General features: G+C 39.0%; 1 protein-coding gene across 3 annotated transcripts in view; it reads right to left on the reverse strand.

Annotated features, from left to right (window-relative positions):
* The window catches only part of GPC3 (glypican 3), a 461965-nt gene that overhangs the window by 151527 nt on the left and 285099 nt on the right, over positions 1-25339 (reverse strand). For 2 of the 3 annotated variants that reach the window (XM_012001313.1, XM_012001314.1), the window contains 2 exons: positions 16056-16189; positions 3461-3586 (listed from right to left, as the gene is read on the reverse strand). In XM_012001313.1, the coding sequence (XP_011856703.1) occupies positions 3461-3586; positions 16056-16189 (260 nt within the window). Of the gene's footprint in view, positions 1-3460; positions 3587-16055; positions 16190-20409; positions 20479-25339 lie in introns of all 3 variants that reach the window. The other variant, XM_012001312.1, reaches the window with a different exon arrangement.

Genomic DNA, 25339 nt, shown 5'->3' on the forward strand with positions numbered 1-25339 from the left:
TTCCTGAGTAATTTAAAAAAAAATTAGTTTGACATTATTCCCTAGTTTTATCATTGCATTAGGTCAGCAATACAAGTACAAGTTAATTATAACCTGAGGTTACTAACCAAGAAGGAGTCACTTCCTGGATTACACTACCCTTATTCTGTCTGAAAATATGTTTGATTTATTTTCTTCCTCCCTTCCTTCCCTTCATCCTTTCTTCCTTCTTACCTCCCTCCTTTCCTTTCTTTCCTTCCTGGATAGTATATATTAACAATAAAAGTCATTTTGAAAATAAAGATTTTTCAGAAATCAGAAATATGAATAGAAGTTTGGAATAATAGCTTTTCTCCATACTACAGTATTTATTTTATTATTTTGTTCAATACCTTAAGGCTTAAAGCTAGCAAATGTAACAAAAATATTTCAGTTACCAGTTAGTTTAATGATATAAAAGTACATTTGGCTAACTTTTGGACTCATTCAAATTTAGCAGGCTTTGGATTTCACCATTTGATAGAAGAGAAATTTCTTGGTTCCAGGGCATCATCCTTCACTAAAGTGTACCAAACATGAAGTAGTTAGTATGAGCAAAATTCAATAAAAATTCCAATGATTCAAAATACATAGGCCTGGGAATAAATTATTTTAAAATTAACTAAAACTGGATCAATCTGATTTTTCACCATAAACAACAGAAGATAAATCCAGCAGGGTTATAATATTTGCTTCAAACAATCACAATGAAGAAACAAATATTAGTGCTTGATATTGGATAAGTGCTCAAATATTTGTTAGAATAAATACATGAATGAATGAACACATCAGTAAATAAATATATTTGTAAAGTAAAATTTCCTTTTTAATAAGAGACCCTGGTTAGAAGATAAGCTGCTTAAAACAAATATTCACGAGTTGTTCATTTTTCGCTATAGTAACATAACATTGGACAAGGTACTGGAATGGTTTCTCATCAAGTTTATGTAAGAAGCACATATTTGATCTGTGGATATATTCTTTTTCAAATAGTTATTGTTTGTATCAGTTTTAAAGCATCAGCTTTTTATAAAGCCAAATACCAACTGCTTTTCTCTGAAAATTAAAAAAAAAAAAATGTTCATGATTCTTCTTAGTACCTGATGAGCTTTTACGATAACAAATACACATTATTTCTCTAGTGCATGGAGCCATTAATCCTTCCAGGCTGATTTACATTTGCTAGAGGGAAGTGTATCTCCATACAACTTCAATGCCTCTTCCAGGGTGGCATGCAACCTTATTTGCATTGTCCCATGTCAGTAAAATAGCACAGATGAGGAATAAGCTATTTTCTGACATATCTTTTGTTTTGCGTTGGAAAGAGGAGAAGTGAAGGGGAAAGGGGGAAAAATAGAGACGTAATATAAATTGAGCTTCCAGTATGTGCCAGTCTGCTAGGGGCTTTTCGTTTATGACCTCTCCTAATAGTTACAACAATTCTGTGAGATGCTCTTCCCTTACAGAGGAAGAGGATGTTGAGACTTTTTAGGTTAAGTGACTCACCCAAGGCCACAGTTAGTAGCAGAACTGAGAGGCAAACCCAAATTCATCTGCCTCCAAAGCCTTCCTCTTTGCACTTCATTATACTGCTAATAAATTCCATTCAGCATTCCATGTCCTGGTATTGGGTCCCACTAGAATGTAAACTCTTCAAAGCAGCTAACTTGCCTTTTTCGCACTTGCATCCCTAGCACCTAGCTTGGTGCCTAACACATAATATCTCAAAACATAAATGTTGAAGGTATGAATGAGTGAATAAATTAATAAGAAAAAAATACACACAGACTGTCAGACCTGGAGGGGCTCTAATCCAACCATCTCCTTTTTTAGATGGGGGAAAGCAAGGCCTAGAGAGATTAAGTCACTTGCCTTTGGTTAAGCAACTAATTAGTGAAAGATTCAGAACTTGATTTCGTGTCTCTTCTGTATTCTCCTCTACAACATGCTACTACTTGTACAAACATTTTCTAAAGCATGTTCATCAACATCTTGTGGTTTCCTAAGCATTGTATCCTCTTGATTTAATTTTTTAATCGTAAGCATTCCTCCCACATGGAAAGCAATGGAGGTTAGGAATACCACTAGCGCACCAGAATGAAAACTCTGTGAGGACAGGAAATTTTGTCTGTTTTGTTCATTTCAACAGGCTTGGCACTTAGAAGGTGCTCAGTAAATACTTGCTGAATAAATGAATATAATGAATATATATTATTTCCTTTTCAGTGATGAGCAAATTCTTCATAGATACTGATAGCATAGATTATATGAACGAATACTCGGCCGGGTGGAGTGGCTCATGCCTGTAATTTCAGCACTTTGGGAGGCTGAGGCAGGCGGATCACCCAAGGTCAGGAGTTAGAGACCAGCCTGGCCAACATGGTGAAACCCCATCTCTACTAAAAATACAAAAGTTAGCCAGGCATGATGGCGGGTGCCTGTAATCACAGCTACTTGGGAGGCTGAGGTGGGAGAATCACTTGATCCTGGGAGGCGGAGGTTGCAGTGAGCCAAGATCGCGCCATTGTACTCTAGCCTGGGCAACAAAGTGAGACTCCGTCTCAAAACAAAACAAAACAAAGCCAAACAGACAAAACAAAACAAAAAAACACCAAAACAAATGCTCAATAAAATATTTCAATAACATTGCTCAGTGAAATAGTATTCCTCTTTCCCTCCCTTTTCTTCCTTTCTCTATCTTCATCTGTAAAATGGGGGAAAATAACAGTATTCATTTCATAGGATTGTTATAAAGATAAATAATACATATAAAGCACTTAGCATGGTACTTAATATACAATTAACTCTCAATAAATGATAGTTATCAAGATGAATGTGATTTCTTCAAATCAAATACATAAGGACCCACATAATGAGGAGATGGAAGAATCGAAGACAAAAGAAAGTTGTTTTATGCTTTAAACTCTGTAAAATTGCCTTCAGACACAGTTCTCTATGTGCTTCAAACTTTGCAATTTCTAGGAGGGCTATAAATTATAGACATCATCTAAAATATCATAGATGTTTTCTCTTTTTCTTGGAGAGTCTCGCTCTGTCACCCAGGCTGGAGTGCAGTGGTACGATCTTGGCTCACTGCAACCTCCACCTCCCAGGTTCAAATGATCCTTCTGCCTCAGCCTCCCGAGTAGCTGGGACTACAGGCTTGCGCCATCATGCCCGGCTAACTTTTGCATTTTTAGTAGAGATGGGGTTTTACCGTGTTGGTCAGACTGGTCTCGATCTCCTGACCTCAGGTGATCTGCCCACCTCAGCCTCCCAAACTGCTGGGATTATAGGCATGAGCCACCGCACTCAGCCTCATAGATTTTTCTAGAATTTTTCTTGTGAAATTAATGGAGACAGAAGACATAATTAACCTTTATATAAACATATGACAATTATTCCTCAAATATTGCTATATGTAACTTTCAAAAAAGATCACCTCTCCACGAGTTCTTGTCCATTCCAGCAAAGGGTGTCGTTTTCCGCCACAGGGCTGTGGCTGCAGATGTAGCCAGGCAAAGCACTATAGAAGCTGATGAAAGACTTCAACTTCTGAATTAGTTCCCTAAAAGAAAAACAAAACATCTGCGCATAAGAGGCAAGTAAACTCAGTATGAGAAAAGTTTAATTTCCTTATCAGCATGACAGAAAGGCTCTGCCAGGCTGATTAGAGCAATAAATGATTTTTAAAGACATTCTTGGCTACAAGGCCACAGTTTAGTTTTTTTTAAAAAAAATCAATAGAATGATATTAGAAAAAAAGTTGCCTGTCATATAAGGTGCTGTTTCTATCAGAAGGATGATTTAATTCCAACATTCATTTTCTAAGACGTTCCACTTCCATTTTTTTTATTCAGAATGCTGTTACCTACATTTTCAAAGGTGCTGATTACAAGGCACACTGGAGCACTACATATCTTTTGGTTTCTGAGTGTAATTGGGTGCATTGATTGTAATTTACAATGCTATTACCCTAGAGGTGGCCCGTTTCCATATAGGCTCTGGCTAATGGTTGCAGATCAGAATTGCAGGGTGCTCAGAACAGTATAAGCTCTATGAAATTCTCCTGGCAATATAGTCAGAGCAACTCACATCTGCCAGAAAAGAAAGGTTTCTTTGTTCTTTGTATATTGTGGCTCCTGTGAGGGAGAGGGAGCAGGGTGGGGGACGATTCTAGTATATTTTATTATTTATTTGCTTTTGTGCTACATATAATAAGACAAGTGTGTGTGTGTGTGTGTGTGTGTGTGTGTGAGTGAGAGAGAGAGAGAGAGAGAGAGAGAGAGTGACAGAGAGAGAGAATATATTATGTCTGCAATTGTATGTAAACACACACATATAAATACCAGAAAAATTTCAGGTCTGTTATCTCATTTCAGATGTACATGGATACACAAAGTAATACTCCTTAGACTGGAGAGAAGTGGGTATGTTTAAAAAGAAATATTAAAATATGTAATAGAGGTACAGTGGTAAACAGACAAAAATAAAACACACTTTATTTTCTAAAGCAATGTTACTGATAGAAAATTAAAGCATCCTTCACATCCAAATGTATCTCATGTCTATACTAAGTTTTTGGAGACTCTATTCAGGGAATTTTCTGGCAGTGGAGTAATTATTCAATATTGTCTCCAGGCTAAGAATGGACTGGCCTGATGTATAGGCCTCTATAGGAACCAGAGGCCTGAATATCATTTGGACACTGGTGGAAGTCCTTAGCCCAGAAATGCCTTCTGGGAGTTGTTCTCATATCTGGCCAAATGAGGAAGACTGGTGAAAATATTCTCTTGTACTTAATTCGATTCTTCATTTTATTACTGCTATGGTTTAAGATGGCTTGTCCTCACCAAAACTCATGTTGAGGCGTGGTCCCCAAGGTGGCAGTGTTGGGAGCTGGTGCCTTTTAGAGGTGAAAATGGACTTATGTCTGCCTTGTAAGCCTGGGTTGGTTCTCCGGGGAATGGATTAGTTACCAGGAGAGTGGTTGTTATAAAGTGAGACTGCCTCTCATATTTGTCCTTTTCACTTGTGCTCAGTTCCCTTTCCTTTTCTCCACCATGTTTTCACATGGTATGCGGCCTTCACTTAGAAGGCCTCACAAGATGAGGCCGCCCAATCTTGAACTTCCCAGTCTAATAAATAAACCTCTTTTCTTGATAAATTACCCAGTCTTAGGAATTCTGTTACAGCAACATAAAACAAACTAGGACAATTACCATAAAACTATTCATTTCAACTAATGATTTAAGAGGTTGGGGAGGGAGAGAAAGGGCTCTCAGCATAGATTCACAAAGGCTTGGGTCACTGCAAAGTCAAGGTGATGGACAGAACAACTCAAGAAAGGTTTTTGGGACATATTTAACTTCTGATACCCCACAAGTTGCTTCCTGTTATGCCTGTACCCCCCACCCCACAGCCTACCCCTGGTGTCTGAGCACCATCAATCTCCAAAAAAAAGAGGCTCAATACAGAGCTCTGAAAATAAAAGTCAACATTATAGTTTCTCATAGAGGAAAAAGATGGGCTCAATTAACAGCTAATAGGAGAGATGCTCTGTTTTACAAGGTAATAATGCAGTTCCCAAGAGTGGATGCTGAAAAGAGTAAAGGCTGAGTCTAAGTAATTCCCCCCACTCCATAAGGAAACTGAATACGGCCATTAGTCTACGGGAAACAATGGCCCTCTCTTAAAGGAAAGAGTTTCCCTTAGGCCTTTCCCTACCTCCAAACCCCCTCTCACTAACATAGCACATGGCAAGAAAAATTGAACCCATGGCAAGGCCTTCCATTTTGATTTCCATAGAAGTTAAAAAACAAAAACAAAAACACCCTGAACTTCTCCCAACCCTTGCAGTTTTCTTGGTGGATCATAAAGATTATTGACAACTTGAAGAAGATCTAGATGAGGTTCGATCTAAATGTCAAGGGAATGAGGGTCTGCAATAAACATAAGACCTCCCACTTTAGTATAGAAAGATATTACCTGGAAGGGTTAAGATAAAAATCTAAGAAAACCACAAAGACAGTGAATATATTACTCTCGTCTCACACTGCTATGAAGAAATACCCAAGACTGGGTAATTTATAAAGAAAAGCCAGCGCTGCATGGCTGGGGAGGCCTCAGGAAATTCACAATTATGGCAGAAGTGGAAGCAAACATATCCTTCTTCACATGGTGGCAGGAAGGAGAAAAATGAGTGCCAAGCAAAGGGGGAAGCCCCTTATAAATCCATCAGATCTTGTGAGAACTAACTTACTATCATTAGAACAGGATGGGGGAACCACCTCCATGATTCAATTATCTCCATCTGGTCCCTCCCATGACATGTGGAGATTATGGGAACTACAATTCAAGATGAGATTTGGGTGGTGACACAGCCAAATCGTATCAGTGAATAATGTGAACATAGTCTGAGTTATCATGTTCTAGAACTCAGGGAATCTCTTTGAAAGTTGAACAAGTTAACTTGGAAAAATAAAAGGTTATCCTACTTTATTAACTCCACAGGGCATATAGGATGGAGACAGAAAGAGACTGTGCTTTAAAAATTTACTTCTGAATTAGTTATTTTGAATTTGTTATTTTGAATTAGTTATTTTGAACACAGTTTTATTTTGCAACCATGTTAGAATGATTGGGTTCTCAGAACAGCCCCTTCAAACCTGTTGTGAGTAGTAGCTGAGAGCACTGATTATGGAGTATGACTCAGCTGAGTTTCAGATGTCAGCTATGCCCTCACTTATTGAGCAGTGAAATCTTAGGCAAACTCTAAGCTTCTCTGAACTTTAGTTTCCTTATTTGTGAAATGAAGATAATGATGATACCTATCTTGCAAGTTTACTGTAATGATTAAATGAGACAATGCATGTAAAGTGTTTAGCATAGTACCCACACAAGTAAGCACACAGTAATCACTCTACAATGTTAGCCATTGCCAATATTACAACATTATCATGAATCTGTAGAATAGAAATATATCATTGATATTGTTTGGCTGTGTCCCCACCCAAATCTCATCTTGAATTGCAGCTCCCATAATTCCCATGTTTTATGGGAGGGAACAGATTGGAGATAACTGAATCGTGTGGGTGGTTTGCCCCATACTGTTCCTGTGGTAGTGAATAAGTATCACGAGATCTGATGGTTTTATAAGGGGTTTCCCCTTTTGCTTGGCTCTCATTCCCTCTTGCCTGCCACCATGTAAGATGTGCCTTTTGCCTTCCGCCATGATTGTGAGGCCTCCCCAGCCACATGGAACTATGAGTCCATTAAACTTCTTTTTCTTTATAAATTACCCAGTCTCAGTTATGTCTTTATCAGCAGTGTGAAAATGGACTAATACAATCACATATATATGAAATACACATATTATATTCCAGATAAATTCATGTATGCAGGACAATTAAAAGTTTTTCAAGTGCTACATAATTGTATGTACAATAAGATAATTAAAATTCCTCACTTTTTTGAGGTAGATATTAATAAGTACAACCATATTCTCTCCCAACAGATTTTTCCTAGTATTCTTCCCAAACCAGTTAGCTACTGGGCTGGGTAAACCTCTTGACTTATTTGGTACAGCAGTTTGAATGGTCTTTTTCTCTGAGCCTGGTAGGAAGGTGGTGGTGACCCTGACAGGGATTTGTGTCTAAGAATTTAAGCACTGGATGTGGAGGGCTAAAATGAAGTCAAGTTAGAAAAAGATAGATTATGGGCTGGGTGCAGTGGCTCACACCTGTAATCCCAGTACTTTGGGAGGCCAAGGCAGGTGGATCTTTTGAGAATAAGAGTTTGAGATCAGCCTGGCCAGCATGGCAAAACCCCATCTCTACTAAAAATACAAACAATTTAGCCAGGCACAGTGGTGTGCACCTGTAACTCCAGCTACTAGGGAGGCTGAGGCACAAGAATTGCTTGGACCCGGGAGGCAGATGTTGCAGTGAGTGGAGATCACACCACTGCACTCCAACTTGGGTGACAGAGTGAGACTCTGCCTCAAAAAAAGAAAAAAAGAAAAAAAAAAAAGAAAAAGAAAAAGATAGATTAGTCATCAGAGAAATGCAAATCAAAACCATGAGACACTACTTTACACCCACTAGAATGGTTATGATAGACAACAACAAGTCCAGTGAGGAGATGAATAAATTGGAACCCTCACACATTGCTGGTGGCAATGCAAAATGGTACTGCCACTGTGGAAAACAATCTAGCAGTTCCTCAGAAAATTAAGCACAGAATTACCACATGACCCAGCAATTCTACACCTAGGCATATATCCAAAAGGATTGAAAGTAGGTACTCAAATAAGTTTCTGTTCATGGCGGCATTATTAACAATAGCCAAAAGGTGGAACAAGACAGATGACCATCTACTGATGAATAAACAAAAGATGATTATATATATATATAATGAAATACAATGAAATATTATTCAGTCTTAAAAAGGAATGAAATTCTGAATGTGCTACAATATGGGTAAACTTTGAAAACGCTATGCTAAGTGAAAGAAGCCAGTCATGAAAGACCATGTATTCTATAATTCCACTTTTGTTAAACGTTCAGAATAGGCAAATATATACAGATATACAGTAGATTAGTGGTTGGTTAGGACTGGGGAGATGAAGGTTGAGGAATGATAGCTAAAGGGTACAGAGTTTCTTCCTGAGGTGATGAAAATGTTCCCAAATCTATTGTGATGATGATTGCATAACTCTGGATATACTAAGAACAACTGAATTACACACTTTAAATGGATAGATTATATGGTATGTGGATTAAATCTCACTAAAGCTGTTACCCCTGCCCCTCAAAAGAAAGGGTAGAGAAGAGGTGAGAAATATGTCTTAGAGAAAGAGAGGGTTCTCTATTATGGGGAGGGATGCCCCTTGGAAGAATGAAAAGAGACATGGAGGAAAGTTGGGAAAAGCCAGGTTGGATGCAAATAAAATAAACATATAGGTGGCGCGGGAAGAAAAGAGAAATTTGTAAAAGCTGCCGCTTCAGTGCTGCAACAGCTGTAAACAGTTCAAATATATTTCTTCCTCCATCTTCTAAAATATTTTGTTTTCTTTCTCATTGTAAAAGAAATACATGTTCACTATGGAGAATTTAGAAAATAAAGAAAGATAGAAAGAGAAAAAATTCATTGTCCCACCAGACACAGATAATCACTGTTAATATTTCAATGTATTTTGCTCTAGATTTTTCTCTTGAGTAAAGTTTTACATTTATTTCTTTAACACCTATTCTTCTTGATAGGCTTGTTCTCTGAGTTCTTTTTGGTTCTTAGTGTGTATGATCTCCATTAGAATCCACTTAGAATCCAAGGTAGATTTGACTAGAAGAACCTCAGAATTAAATAAATCCTGGTTCTCAACTAATTCCCAGGCCCTGTGGGATGAGACAGTACCTGCCTTTTGAAGAACAAAGAGTAGGTCTCCAGCACAGTTCGCAAACTGGCAAATATCTTAGAGTCCCAAAGGACAGTGTTACCATTCCTTTATGGAAAACCTTCTGAATTACTGTGAGAAAATAAATCTTGGTCTCTAAAAGAAACTGATTATTGAAAATAAGTGTAGACATACTGTTTTGGAGAGTAGGGAAGAAGACTTTACAAACTGTTGGAGAGTTAATGAGCTTTTCAAAGGACAGCAACAACAAGGGATAATGTTCTCTGATACTACAGCAGCAGTGTGACAAAAGTAGTTTACCTCCCACCAAGTTTACTGGGCCTCTCTCATCTCTCCTCTTCTTTGTCTCTTCCTGTCATTCCTTTCTAAACTTGTTCCAGCACAAGAATTAAGTGTATTTTAATATTTTCTTAAATAAAGATTTATATTCCTCTGCTTATAGTTTTAAAAGAGGAGTTGAATATTTCTATTTTTCTCTTTAAAGAAAGACACATGAAACTAAACTAAGTGACATGTTAACTACCCATGTATGACACAGTCCAGATTTTTTTCCTTTGTGCTAGTAGCCCATGACAGACAACAAAAGAATCTCTACCTGTGAACTAAGACAGTCTGCTCAACTGAATTGTTCCAGGGGAAAAAAAAGAGGATAGAAAGTTTGGACACTTAGTTGCCTGGGATGGGAAAAACAATTTGATTGAAGGGAATGTTCTTTGACTGTAATTCCACTTTATTCTAATACATACATGTCAAACATAGCATTGACATACAAATTCTGACACCTACGGCTCTCAGACAGATCCAGCATTTGCTTACGACAGCCTGCTCAGGAAAAAGTCTCTTCCTAGAGGTTTCCATTCAATGTGTTAAATGTGGAACTAAAGGATAGGGCCCCTTTGCATGCACAAGCCATTTTCAAATATGGCAGCTGAGTGCATGTGATCTTCCCTGGAGGGCTTCCATCATCCTGAAGAGGATCGTCCCTCCCCTTCTTTGGTTGCAGGGGAGGGGACTGTCTTTGCTTTCTTGCAATGATTTGCTTCGGCAGGCATCAAAGCAGCACTAATTGGAAATCACTGCAAGTAAAAACAGTTTTTCATCCCTGACTGCAGACCTGGAACTTTTTTCCTTTATTATTAAGGCTCATTTTTTTATCTTCATGTAAAGTAATATGAGCTTATTATTTTTAAAAGTTGACAATGCAAGAAAAGTACCTAAACTAAAATAACGAAAATAGGAATGACATAAGATCATGCCTAATTCTGCTGGAGAGAGCCTTTCACAGTTTAATCCCAAACTAGAGCTTTCTACCATTCTAAAGACTTGCCCATACTTTTTCTCAGTGTTCCCTTTGCCCAGAATGCCCTCCTTTCCTTTCTCAATCTGCTGAGTTTGTTTGAACTTATCCTTAAGGCTGAGCTCCAAAGTTACCTTTTCCAAGAAGTCTTTCTTAATGCTCCCAGGAGAAGGGCTATCTTCCCCATCTGTGACACTGCCACTCTTTTGCACATAGCTCTGATTTGGCACTCACCCCCAGTGTATGGAAATTATTCATTTGCATGTCTCCCTCCCTAACTAAGCTAGGTGCTCCTTCATTCCTCAGAGCCTAACCCTTACACAATGTGAAGCATAGAGATGGTGTTGACAAATGTTGAATGAAGTAGAGGCCTATTTAGGGCAGAATGACTTGTACTAGATCCAGAACTCATTGATTCACTCAGGACATACTTTGTTGTTTTGTTCAGAGTGGGTGGGAGTAGGTATTGATTTTGGACTAGGGGAGCTGAGATCAGCTTTTGTTCTTTGCTTTCTAGGTCATTTACTAGTGTTACCTGATCCATTGCCCCTTTAGACCAAGTCAGAGGGGAAGTAGAGGAGGGGGAGCATAGGAAGGAGAGGGCTGGAATATGTAGATATAATTTCACAAGGGTGGAAGGACCGTGTGACTTTCTCACAGGTTAGCAGTTGGGCCAAAAGCTTGGTATATGTAGATGCATGATGAACTATTCAACCATAGATTCAGCATTTGAACAATGGAAAAATATTGTCCATGTACTCAACCAAACAGTATATTGCATAAACATGGCAAGGGAAACAGTATCATAAGGGAAGCAGTGAAGTAGACATTTGGAAGGGCAAAGAAGGGAGAAGCTGACAACTGAGATGTGCCGAAAATATGAAAGTTAGAAGGGGCTGTGAAGATCTGATTTCTTCTCTTCTGATTGTACTAGTTGTGCATCTTGTTCTCCACTCACTGTTTTAAATCTGATGACAGATATTTTCAATACTTATCCCTTAAAGGAACACTGAGTCCCACACATAGACCACCAGTTGAGTATCAAATCGCCTTGAAATTGAACTAAGCTATTTCTAAGATTAGTTGTGTGTTGCAAACTACCCAGTTGGGGGCAGACAAAACAAACAGATGACTTCTGAATGCTACCAAAGGAATCCTGCATTTCATTGTGTGTTGTTATTTTAATAAGGCAAAGAGCTTTTCAACTCATAATCAGATTCAGACAGCTTGTTCACAACCTCCACAGACTGAATACTACAATAGGGTTCCTTTGCAATTATCATATTTTTAACAACAGAGGACGGAGCTTGGGCATGGGCATGAGGAGTGCTAGAGGCACATATATTTTTCTGGACAGTGTGAAATGCTGTGCAGAAAACATACTGAGAGATTTATAGAGGTACTAAAACTGCAAAAACAAACCCTCTTAATAACATCAGATTGCAGGGGGCAGTGCATTTAGCAAGAGATCATCTTAATTCCCACTTCTCCTCTCTCCCTAAGAGGGGTTACAATGCCTATTTGAGGGAGTTAAATAAAATCAGATACTCTCTTGTTGTTTTGTTTTCTTCTTCTGCCAGAGAATTCACAAAGAAAGGCTCCATCTCAGATTCTAATGCTTCAGTTTCAATACAAGTGAGTAACATCGTTAGGCATGCTCAAGCTCCCCACACCCAAAGAAGCTCTGCCTGACCATCATTTACTCAACTCTACAGGCTTTGTCAATTTTTCTTACTATCCTTTCTTTTCCTTGGAGGATGAATCTAGGCCACGTGTGGTGGCTCACGAGAATGGCTTTAACCTGGGAGGCATAGGTCATAGTAAACTGAGATCGTGCCACTGCACTCCAGCCTGGGTGACAGAGCGAGACTCAGTCTCAGAAATATATGTATATGAGGCCGGGCGCGGTGGCTCAAGCCTGTAATCCCAGCACTTTGGGAGGCCGAGACGGGCGGATCACGAGGTCAGGAGATCGAGACCATCCTGGCTAACACGATGAAACCCCGTCTCTACTAAAAAATACAAAAAACTAGCTGGGCGAGGCGGCGGGCCCCTGTAGTCCCAGCTACTCAGGAGGCTGAGGCAGGAGAATGGCGTAAACCCGGGAGGTGGAGCTTGCAGTGAGCTGAGATCCGGCCACTGCACTCCAGCCTGGGCGACAGAGCGAGACTCCATCTCAAAAAAAAAAAAAAAGAAAAAAAAAAAAAAAAGAAAAAAAGAAAAAAAGAAATATATGTATATGAATCTAAACAAAGTACCAAATCCGGTGGTCAGCCAAAACCTCATTTATCAATTTCTTCTTTCCCTGGAGGAATCAACACACATACAGCTGTCCCCACTAAGGCGAAAGGGAATGAGTTCCCCAGAGCCCAAGACAGAAGTCATAGCAACAGGCCTGGATAAACCTCCTACTTATAAATGTGTCTAGGTTGGCAGAGTAATCTCAAAATGGGACTGAGTGGGTGTGTTAATTTTGAAAAAGCTCCGCATGTGATTCGGCTACAAATTCATATACCACTTCCTCCATGAAGCCTCAAGGTTCTGTCTTTCCCTGTAGGCTGCCTCTGTACTCTGGACATTCTTTTGCTTTAGCACTTACAAAGCTGTTTTGGAATTATTTGTATTTAAGTCTATTTCCCATTAAACTGAGCTGGAGAGCATAGATTGTGTCTTTGTATTTTCAGTGCCTAGTATACATTTTGGTATTAACAAGTGTTTACTAAATTTTTGCTGAATTGAATAAAGATACCCCCCACCCACACACACATATAGAGTAAGTCCTCACTTAATGTCATTTATAGGTTCTTGGTGAAACAATGTACAACAGGTTTTTGAATAACGTGGTTTCATTCAACATCGTTTTGTTATAGTGGTGATGAGGAAAAAATTGGTTTTGTTATATGCCGTTTTGCTTAAAATTGCAGTTTCCAAGAACTTACAGACATAGTTAAGTGAGGATTTTCTATGTATCTATCTATCTAGCTATGTATCTATCTACCTATCTATCATCTTCACTTCAGTCAAATATGGAAGGGGTTGCCACTAGTTAAAGGTCAATGCCTTAGATGAACTGAAGTTTATTCCTCAGGTGGTTCAGTCCAAGAGTAAATGCAATGGAGAAAAATGGACAAAGGACAGGCAGGTGCAAAAGAGGGCCTTAATATATGGCCTAAAAGACAAAAATTTTCCAAAGAACCCCTAAGCTATAGGAAAATGGCTCTCAAACATTTTGATGTTGGGAGCCCTGAAGTAGTTTTAAAATACGTCCACAAACTCCTTGATTCTCCTCCCTTCAAGAGGTGGAGCTTAATTTCCTCCCTCTCCTTGAGCATGGATTAGAACTAGTGGCTCACTGACTGGGTGCAGTGGCTCACGCCTGTAATCCCAGCACTTTGGGAGGCTGAGGCAGGTGGATCACTTGAGGTCAGGAGTTTGAGACCAGCCTGGCCAGCATGGCGAAACACTGTCTCTACTAAAAATATAAAAATTAGCCAGGCGTGGTGGTGGGCACCTGTAATCCCAGCTACTCAGGAGGCTGAGGCAGGAGAATTGCTTGAACCCAGGAGGCAGAGGTTGCGGTGAGCTGAAATGGCGCCATTGCATTCCAGCCTGGGTGACACAGCAAGACTCTGTCTCAAAAAACAAAAAACCACAAAGAATTAGTGGCTCACTTCTAACAAATCAAATATGCCAAAATTGATGATGTGTCACTTCAAAGACTAGGCCATAAAAGACACTATAACTTTCTCCTTGCTGTCTTCCATGGATCACTTATTGTGGTATAGCCAGCTGCCATGTCCTGAGGCCATTCACGTGGTCCATATGGTGAGGAACTGAGACCTCCTTCCAACAACCAGCACTAACTTGTTACACTTGTAAGTGAGCCACTTTGGAAGTTGGTCCTCTAGACTCCATCGACGTTTTGAATGACTGCAGCCTCAGGATCCCAAAGAGCTTTTGTTTATATTATATATATTTATTGATATTTACTGTTTTAGAATTTTTTTAAAATTTAAAATTTATTATTAATTTGAAACTAGCAATTATGGGCCCATTACATGTTAACATAAATATTAATAACATTTTATGATAATAGTGAGAAAAATGGTATCATTTTTCATTTTTGCAAGCTGTCTCTACTGTCTGGCTTGATAGGGGATAGGTAGATTCTCCTATTGACTTCTGCATTTAATATGTTGTAATAAATTGTTTTGGTTGAAGTATATGAACAATATCCAGTTTCACACAAATATGTAATTAGCAAAAGGAACATCTCATAGGTGCCCTGAAAGTGTCACTGGGACTCCCAGAAGTCCTGGAATCACATTTTAAAATAGCTGCTACAGGGAAACTAGGAATCCATCAGATTGGAAGTCAACAAAAGAGAAGAAATGAGGACTTTCCAAAATGCTTCAGTAGGGGAACTCTGTTAAGTTGCATTACTGCCTTCTTTCATCCTAAATTGTATCAGATCACGCTAAGAATTACCATCTCAGAAACCCCTATAGGAAAATGAGAGGAACGGAATAGTTTAACCCAAATCTGGGATGTTACATAATTCCTTTCTTTATTTTCTATCTATAGGCCAATCTCACCTAATCCCCTCAAGGTTAATAGGAACAACTCATGTCTAGCTATTCTTGAGCCAGTGGTAGGGCTGGCTATATGTGCAGTCTTTTCAGGTAGGGCAGTTCTTCTAGAGTTGTATTGGGCTTTTGATCCAATTTCTACCCCTTTATTGTAATCAAAAAAATAGAATGGGGATAGAGGGAACCTGGATCAGGGGAGAATGGATGAAGAGAACAAGAAACAAACCTGGATTTTGTCCCTTGACTGTTGTTTTAAGAACCAGGAACCAGATCCTTCATTTTATCATTTTTAAAAGAGTGCGTAAAGTGTGCAGTGTCTGTGTATGTGTGTGTGTGTATACACATGAATGTGTCTCACCAGCTTCTCTCTGGTGAATTTACCTCTGACTCACTGTTAATAATGGGAAAAGCTAAAAAGCAAGCCAAGAAATTGTGAGACAAGATTGTAAGCAGAAACTATTTTGCTTAATCAATTAAAGATCTTGAATAGGGAAGTCCTTTCCACACATATTGCTGTACTAGATATTTATGAACAGTAAATTTACATTTAAATATGGCTTGGATATAATACTATATCTTTTTTAAAACATTGACAGATGATAAAATTTAATTAATCAAGCACTCTACTCAGAAGAACTAAATAACATGTATTTAAGAAGTTTCACTCTAGTAGTTTTTGACCTTAAAATACAATTGCTAATTGTATGCTGGAATAAAGAAAAAAGAAACCTCTCACCTTCTTCGGCTGGATAAGGTTTCTTCATGTTCTACATGAGCAACTTTTAATACTTTCTTGTCAATAAACAGATCTTCAGGATAATAAGCAGATCTATATTGGCGTTGTTGAGAATGGGCACATAACTTGCCAATCTGAAAAAAGAAATGCAATATAATTATATGATACTTGTGCAGATATGATAGTAGAAAGAAATTCTGAAAGGCACTTCAATTTCTTCCCCCAATTTTAAATAGCAGAACAAAGCTATGACTAGAGTCAAAAAAGGTGATAAGCTTGTAAGGCAAAGAACCATTGGTGGAAAGAAGGCTGGAGACTGAGAATGGGGACCCCATTCTGAATACAGCCTATTCAGAGATTTCCTAAGATAAAAAAAATGGCTTTTTTTTCTATAGTGAAGTATACATTTGAGAGGACCGCCAACACAGGCCTCATGCTATTCATACCTTTTAATGGCATTTGGTATTAATACATATGAAGAAGTTCACAAAAGGGAATTGCAAAATTTAGGAAGAACTGGTGCAGAAGATGAGGGTTGTGTAGCCGGTTAATAGAAGAGCTGCCTCCCAAGCACAGAGTGCTCCCAATTTCTATGAGTATTTTGATATAAGACCCAAGCTAAGGTACTCTGATAAAAAGTGTGGTTGCTCATCTGGCTTTCCTAAAAATGCCCAAGGGAAGAAGGCAAGTCAACCAATCAGTAGCCAGTGACAGGCAGCTCACACCTGTAATTCCAACACTTTGGGAGGCTGAGGCAAGAGGATCACTTGTGGTCAGGAGTTCAAGGCCAGCCTGGGCAACACAGCAAGACCCAGTCTCTGCAAAAAGTAAAAACTTAGCCAGGCATGGTGGTGTACACCTGTAGTCCCAGCTACTCAGGAGGCTGAGGTAGGAGGATCGTTTGAGCCCAGGAGGTCAAGGCTGCAGTGAGCCATGATTGTGCCACTGCACTCCAGCCTGAGTAATAGAAGGAGATCCTGTTTCTAATAAATAAATAAATAAATAAATAAATAAATAAATAAATAAATAAGCAAGCGTAATCACCTATGAATCATATATCATTAAATAAGCTCAGGATTAAAAGTATTTTAAAAACATAATTGCTCAAGAGTCTCCCTTTCTTCCTTCCTCCCTGTCTCCTTCTTTCCTCCCTTCTTCCCTCCCTTTCTTCCTTCCATCTTCTCTCATTCATTCATTCAAAAATATTTATTGGATATCTCTCTCTAAAGCTGACCTCTTTTATACTCATATAGCAATACTTTTTTAAAAATGGTATAATCTTTCTTACTTAGCTCCATTCTACTTGATTTTTTTGGTTTAATTATTACTAGATTTGCTACTTTTTTCACGTTCAAGCAAAAGCCTAAATGAACTTCCATATAAAGAAATATGAATATTAACATTCTTATATATCTCCCTTGTGCCAGACACTATGCCAACGATTATCATCCCCATTTTAGAGATGAGGAAATTGAGGCTTAGGGAGTTAGGTGACTTGCATGAGGCAAATAAACAGCGGACTGATTTGTCTGACTTAGAACCCATTTGTCTGATTTCAAAGTTTATGCGGTATTGCCTTCCTAGCAGATAATGCTTGACCTTCCAGTGGCTTACATTGTACATTGTAGAAAAATATAAAGAATTACCGGTGCTCAAAAACATAGCCACCCAACGTAGCCAAGGTAAATATATAGACTGTAAACTTCAGGAAAAATATTAGAAATATTTGGCAAGGAGAAGGGTTGTATGTTTGTCACTTTTGTATTTCCACGCTATTCAGACTGGATTTTGTGCACTGTTAGGTGAATTAATTGAAGCGAATTGAAAGAATCTTCTATTATCAGCCTCAGCTCAGCACTCTACTTATAAGCCATGGGCTCTGTGTGGTAATCCCAGCTTCTGGATTTCTCAAGATGGTCCTGACAGCATTTACTAAGTTATCTATTCATACAGCTTTGGAAGGCTTTTCATATAAATACATTATTGAATTAGGAAAAAAATCTAGAATCAGAGTAGCATCACCTTCATTTATAAAAGATAGCATCTATAGTTTGATATTCAGATGAGCTATACTCAATGGTTTATCTTAATGGGAATAAAACAAAAGCCGAAGACACTTAAAGACATTCAATTTAGCTTTGGAATGCATGATACTGAATTTTTCAGATGTGCTTATGTAATGCTATGTGACTTGGGCTAATATTAATTTCAAACAAAGTGTGTGCATTCCATGAATATGCCTTAACTAGTAGCAGTCTGGTAGGGTGCTTTAGGTCGGGGCCTACCTAGCTGGACTGGAGAGTTAAGTTCCATTCATTTTCAAAGCATATAATGCAGATGCCAAATAAATGAGGGCAGACTATGTATTACCACTTTCTATCTGAAGACATATACATGTTTACTTTGTGAAAATGCAGGTGAAATTTCATGGAACAAAACCTTGATGTTTGTTCCATTAATGTCTATTATTCTGTGAACAAACAGTCATGTGAGAACTTATTTCACTAGGATCAAAGTATTCTTGGCACATTCAGGAGCACCGTACACATTCTCTTGACCTACACCTGTTCCCAATCCAGCACCAAAATCAAATCTTTCACACATCTTTCACAGTAACTTGTCTACTTGCAACCTACAGCTGTGAAATCTCCTTCCCCATTGAAAGTCAGCCCTTTGTATCAGTGAACAGTATCTGGTCCACAGCAAGACTTTAAAGTTTTTGACCCCCTCCCCCCACTTGCCAGCCCCAACCTACTGGAAAGGGGTGCAGCTGAGGCAAAAGTAGGAAGGTTAAGAATAAATGATAATGTCGCCACTCTGCAATCTGACCTTTCTTCCCAAGCCACCCAATGTGGTATTATCAAGCCAGCTTTCCAAGGCTCTGTTTGGGGTAAGGGGCAAACAATGGTGTCCTGCCAATAACCCTACTCCTCCATCTGAAATGTGCCATATCTTATCAGACAGGCTGCATTTTCTTCCACAAATCTACCATGAAGCAAATTCTTCTCATATACAAAGCATTTGTCAAATATATTCCCTCCTTTGGGCCCTTCTCCCTACATCTTTCACCTCCACACTATGTGAGCTATAGGTGAATATTATGAGCTTATTTTGAGAAGTGGACACTAAAAGAAAACATAACTTACAAAGAGATACAGCATTCACATTAAAGAAGTCCTTTCAGCTTCACACTAGGGAAACGTCAGGCTATGCTGGGAGACTTGAGTCTTATTCTTCAGCAGCCCCTACTGAAGAAGTCAGCCTCTCAAGTGGCATTTTAGAAATCAGTATCCTGCTCAAAAATTTTAGGCTCTTAAATAAGAAGTGCAATCCAATTTCCTTTCACTGACTAATGTATCTAGTCAAGGATGCTGCTACCTTTAAATTTGGTTAGTTGGAGGGAATTTATTGGATAGGTGAGTGTCTCTATCAAAAGACTGGAGTATAAAACCTTTTTGTTTTCCATAGACCATGATTCCTAAAGGTGTTTTTTATTTATGTGCCAGACTTATGACAAGGAAAGCAATAGTGTTCTGCAGGGTTACAAGTCCTGAAACATAAGAAGAAGGCAGGGCCTCTGATTATATCTAGGCCAGGAAGATAATTTTTTTTTTTTTTTTGAAACAGAGTCTCGCTCTGTCGTCCATGCTGGAGTGCAGTGGTGCGATCTCAGCTCACTGCAAGCTCCACCTCCCGGGTTCACACCATTCTCCTGCCTCAGCCTCCCGAGTAGCTGGGACTATAGGCACCCACCACCGTGCCCAGCTAATTTTTTGTATTTTTAGTAGAGATGGGGTTCACTGTGTTAGCCAGGATGGTCTCGATTTCCTGACCTCGTGATCCACCTGCCTGGGCCTCCCAAAGTGTTGGGATTACAGGCGTGAGCCACCATGCCCGGCCAGGAAGACATTTTAGTAACCTTAGCATCATTCTTTTCTGCCAGGATCCAGAAGCACCATCCTTGCACCTACATAAGGAAAATACACTGCTGGGACCCAGCAAGGTATAGATCAGGGGTGTCCAATCTTTTGGCTTCCCTGGGCCACATTGGAAGAAGAAGAATTGTCTTGGGCCACACATAAAATAAACTAACACTAATGATAGCTGATGAGCTAGAAAAAAAAATCACCAAAAAATATCATAATGTTTTAAGAAAGTTTATGAATTTATGTTGGGCCACATTCAAAGCCATCTTGGGCTGCATGCAGCCTGCAAGCTGCAGGTTGGACAAGCATGGTCTAGATCATGCAGAGCCCAGTAGGCTGGGCATCAAGAAACCTGGCCTACCACCCCACTTTCACCTCTCACCCACACCAGGACTTCACTGTGACCTGGTCCCATAGCTTCATTCTACCTGTAACTCTAGCCCTATACACAGGAGGAAGATAGGATATTTGAAGTGCCGTATTTTCTTCTCAGTTTCCTCGAAAAAAAAAAAAAAGGTGAAAATTACTTTCTGAATGGAGTATGTTATTGCAGGGCAGGGAAAATTTTATTTTCTTGACCTATGCCTGAGGCACCTCTAATAAAAGACAAATTAAAAAGGGAAATCCATACAAATATGTTTAATATAAGTTTTACGTCACACAAGATCCCTTAGAAAGGGAGACCCAAAGAAGTGGTGAAAGCTGTGGATTTTTATGCTAAGTTTGTTAAGGAAATGGAGAGTAGTGAATTGTGATTGGACAAAGAGGTTATAACTGAATGGTAATAAACTGGGGGAAACTTAGCCAGGGCAGTTTCTTCAGATTTTTCTTTGTGTCCCTGTAACTTTGGAGGTAAAGATGTTTCTTTCTTCTGGGTATAGGGTGGGTACCTCTCACATGACGGTCTTATGACATACTTCAAAAGAGGGTCAGTTAGGTTTTATGACCTGCTTCAGGGGAGAAGGGTGAGGGGAACGTGAGAGTGACTTTCTTGTTTTGGGGGTTTTCTTAAATGCAAAGGTGCCATATTTTGGGGTGGTGTGTCCTGAATCCCATTATTACCAAAGACTCTGAAATCATGCAAAAATTTGGTCTGATATAATTCACTCCTATACCTTATAATGAACATGTCAAGAAATGCAGCTACTCCATTGGTTAAAATCTAACTGCCATTCTCAGGCCCCTATTCACTGTTGGTTCTGGGAACTCTCAAGTGACAAAAAAATTCAGACTTGATCTTTTACTCCAGATGACTGAACAGAGAAAGAAAGCCTATATCGAAAGCTTCTCAACAATACCAACACTTCACGTTTCTTACACAATACCCTATTCCAACCTAGTGCTTCATAGATAACTTCTACATCCATTCTCCATTCTCTTCACTCAGTCCTACCAACAATGCTCTGAGGTATACAGAGCAGGTATTACTTATTTATTTATTTTTTTGGGACAGGGTCTTGCTCTGTTGCCCAGGCTGGAGTGCCATGGTGTGGTCATGGCTCACTGCAGCCTTGATCTCCCCAGGCTCAGGTAATCCTCCCATTTAAGCCTCCTGAGCAGCTGGGACTACAGGCACACACCACCATGCCTAGATAATGTAGCTAGACACGGGCTCTCACCATGTTGCCCAGACTGGTCTTGAACTCCTGGACTCAAGTGATCTGCCCACCTTGGTCTCCCAAAGCGCTGGCATTACACAGAATGGGTATTATTAGCCCCATTTTTAGATATAAGGAAACTGAAGCTCACAAAAGTTGGGGAACTTAAAAGCAAGGTCACAATGTTAGTAAATGGTAGAGCTAGGACTTGAATGCTGGTCTGTCTGACTCTAAAACCTATGTTTCTGTTTTCGATTTTCCCGTGTCATGGATTTCTGTCACTGGCATAGGCTCTGGGGCTTCCCAGTATTGGGTGTGGCCCAGGTCTGTGGTTATGTGGACACCTTACCTATAATTGGAGGATAGTAATAATGATGAAAAATCCTCTAAATATATTCCAAGAAATGGCTAAAGTTGTTCAACAGAAAACTGACATTCAATTTTAACTTAGGTTTCAGGTAGTATTTCAAGTGGCAGTAAGCCAATAGTGGGATGATTTAAATTCTTTGGTCTGCCAAGTAAGAGTCAATTAGTAACCATACGAAAGCACTGCATGTCAAATTCTATGGAAGAGGAGGCTCCCAAGTAGGTCCAGCCTGCCACTTGCTGCCTGCAGGATGTCCCTTAACCCTGGCTCCAGAATTCAGATTATTGGGTCGACTACAAAATCTTTGGTAATTCCTACATTTAAAAAAAATTCTGATGTTTAACCATCTGATCTTTGGCAAAGTTGACTCCCTATTCAATAAACAATGCTAGGATAAATGGCTAGCCATATGCAAAAGATTGAAACTGGACACCTATCTTTCACCATATATAAAAATTAACTCAAGATGGATAGATTAAAGACTTAAATATTAGACTTCAAACTATAAAAATCCTAGAAGAAAACCAAGGAAATACACTTCTTTTTTTTTTTTTTTTTTTTTTTTGCCATTCTAACTGGTGTGAGATGGTATCTCACTGTGGTTTTGATTTGCATTTCTCTGATGGCCAGTAAAAACCCTAGAAGAAAACCTAGGCAATACCATTCAGGACATAGGCATGGGCAAGGACTCCATGACTAAAACACCAAAAGCAATGGCTGGAGACAAAAGCCAAAATTGACAAGTGGGATCTAATTAAACCAAAGAGCTTCTTCACAGCAAAAGAAACTATCATCAGAGTGAACAGGCAACCTACACAATGGGAGAAAATAATTTTCAATTTCTTATGCTTTATATCTTTGCTCACCTCCCATCCTCCCATCACAAATATTTAAGGATTCCTTGGACCCCTTCTTAACTCACTTCCACAATCTACCTAGATAACTTTAACTATTGTCATGGTTTCAAATAATATCACTATCTGATACATCTAAGTGTGTCACTATTCCTGGCTTTTATCCAGAAATTTTCATTTGAGTTGAAAACCTCAAACTCACTGTCTTACTCCTTAAAACTTTTTCTTTGTCTTTAATCTATTGCAGCATCACCATTCCTCTGGTAACCTGTGAGAAATCTGTCATCTTGATTCTTCCTTCTTTCTCATAAACTTGTTCATAGAGCAGTCAAATTCTTCTATCTAGCCTTTTTTTTTTTTTTTTTTGGTCCATTTAAAGATATCTTTCCCCCTCATTTTTTACACTGATCTATTTCAGGCCTTTATCACTTTCAGTAGTCCCCTATCTGGTTAGCCAGCCACAAATCTCTTCTTGAATTATTTGTTCACAAGGATCTCAAAGCTACCTCTCCAAAATGTATGTCTATTTATTTTTCATTCATTTCATGTATACAAAAATATTTCTGGAACATTCACTATGTATCAGGAATTGTGACAGACGTTGGAGATGAAGTGATAAAGAGGACAGGGTTGACTCCTTTCCCTATGGAGTCTCTATTGTAGTGAGGGAGATAGACAACAAATAAGCAAACACTAATAAAATAAATAAATATGATAAGTTCTTGGAAAAAACTAAACAATAGACTGAGATAGAGTGTAACTAGGGAAGTGAAGAGAGGTATATATTCTAGGCAATGTTCTCTGGGAAGGCCCTGAGGAGGGATATTTAATTTAAACCCTAAAAGAGAAAGAGAAGCTAGATCTATCATTCAGAATTTGTTTGAAGAAATAGAATCACTAGGACTGATATATAGGGTTTTCTTATAGGAATTTGATCTCACATAATGGTCAGGGATGATTACATAGCCTATATAAGGCTTCCATCTTTGCATCTGGTGCTGGAGGTTGAAGTCAGCAGAACAGGAATTTAGGAAGGGTATGTGGGTGTGACGTGTGGAGAACAAGGAGAGCGTGGAAGGTGAGAATGGATTAGAACTTGCACCAAGTATCTCACTCCCTCCAGGCTATCAACCTCAATGATTCAAATGAACTTCAGGATAAATTTGGACCTTTGTCATGAAGATCTACGTGTACATAGTTCAGGAGTTGAAGAAATCAAAGGAGGATGTGGTAGTTCCTGCAGGAGCTATAGGCTCAACTGTTGTTCTTTGCTAACAAGATGAGCTAGCCAATGAGAACACAACTGTGTGAACCACAATGGTACCTGTATCACAGTTCCCTTGAACCAACTTTCCACATGTGAAAATAATATATCTGTTACTCCTCTCTGCCTTTCAGATCTCATTTCAAGTATCTCTTGTATTCACTACTAATTTGGAACTGAGGCAAGGAAGAGAATTCTGGGAAATCTGATTACCACTTACCTAAATTGGCACAATACTAGTCAGGCAAGTAGTAGGGAAGAGTGCATTGTAGGAATTGGGACTAATATGTGTGAAATCCTTGAGGCATAATAGCACTTGGTGTGTTTGATGAATTGAGAATTAAAGTGACTCTATAACAGTAAAGGGGCAGGAGAAGAGCAGGAAATGGTATTACAGAGATAAGCCAGGTAGAGATTGCACAGTGTCACAGAAGTTACACAGATGGCAAATTGTAAATGTGTCCTTCAAAATCTTCTGTTTTTCCCCACATTAAGCCCAAGTTTCTTGACTTTGGATCCTAACTGCAAAAGGAGTTATAACATTTAAAGCAATGATTCTGAGCTCAGAATGTACATTATAGTCACCTGGAGAGGTGCTTAAAATCCGATTCTTGGGCCACAATGCCAGAGACTGTATTTTCAATTGGCCTTAGCTATGTTCCTGGTATCTATTAAACTAGAGATGAGCTCACATCATGATGCTCCTGTTTATTTCAGTGTTTTCATAAGCAATTAGTCATACTTTTCCTTGGGTCCTAGAAGATGGAAACATAAGACAGTAAAGATAGATCTAATTAGTTAAAGATAAACTATTGAGTGTTTTTGTACGGTAATATACTAAAATTTTGCTAACACCTTCTTGTATTCTTTTTTTTACATACTTTAAGTTCTAGGGTACATGTGCACAATGTACAGGTTTGTTACATATGTATACATGTGCCATGTTGGTGTGCTGCATCCATTAACTCGTCATTTACATTAGGTATATTTCCTAATGCTATCCCTCCCCCGACGCTCCCCACAATAGGATCCGGTGTGTGATGATCCCCTTCCTGTGTCCAAGTGATCTCATTGTTCATTTCCCACCCATGACTGAGAACGTGCGGTATTTGGTTCTGTTCTTGTGATAGTCTACTGAGAATGATGGTTTCCAACTGCATCCATGTCCCTACAAAGGACACAAACTCATCCATTTTTATGGCTGCATAGTATTCCATGGTGTATATGTGCCACATTTTCTTAATCCAGTCTGTCACTGATGGACATTTGGGTTGA

The sequence above is a fragment of the Mandrillus leucophaeus genome, unplaced genomic scaffold, assembly GCF_000951045.1.
Source record: "Mandrillus leucophaeus isolate KB7577 unplaced genomic scaffold, Mleu.le_1.0 Scaffold659, whole genome shotgun sequence".
Lineage (NCBI taxonomy): Eukaryota > Metazoa > Chordata > Mammalia > Primates > Cercopithecidae > Mandrillus > Mandrillus leucophaeus.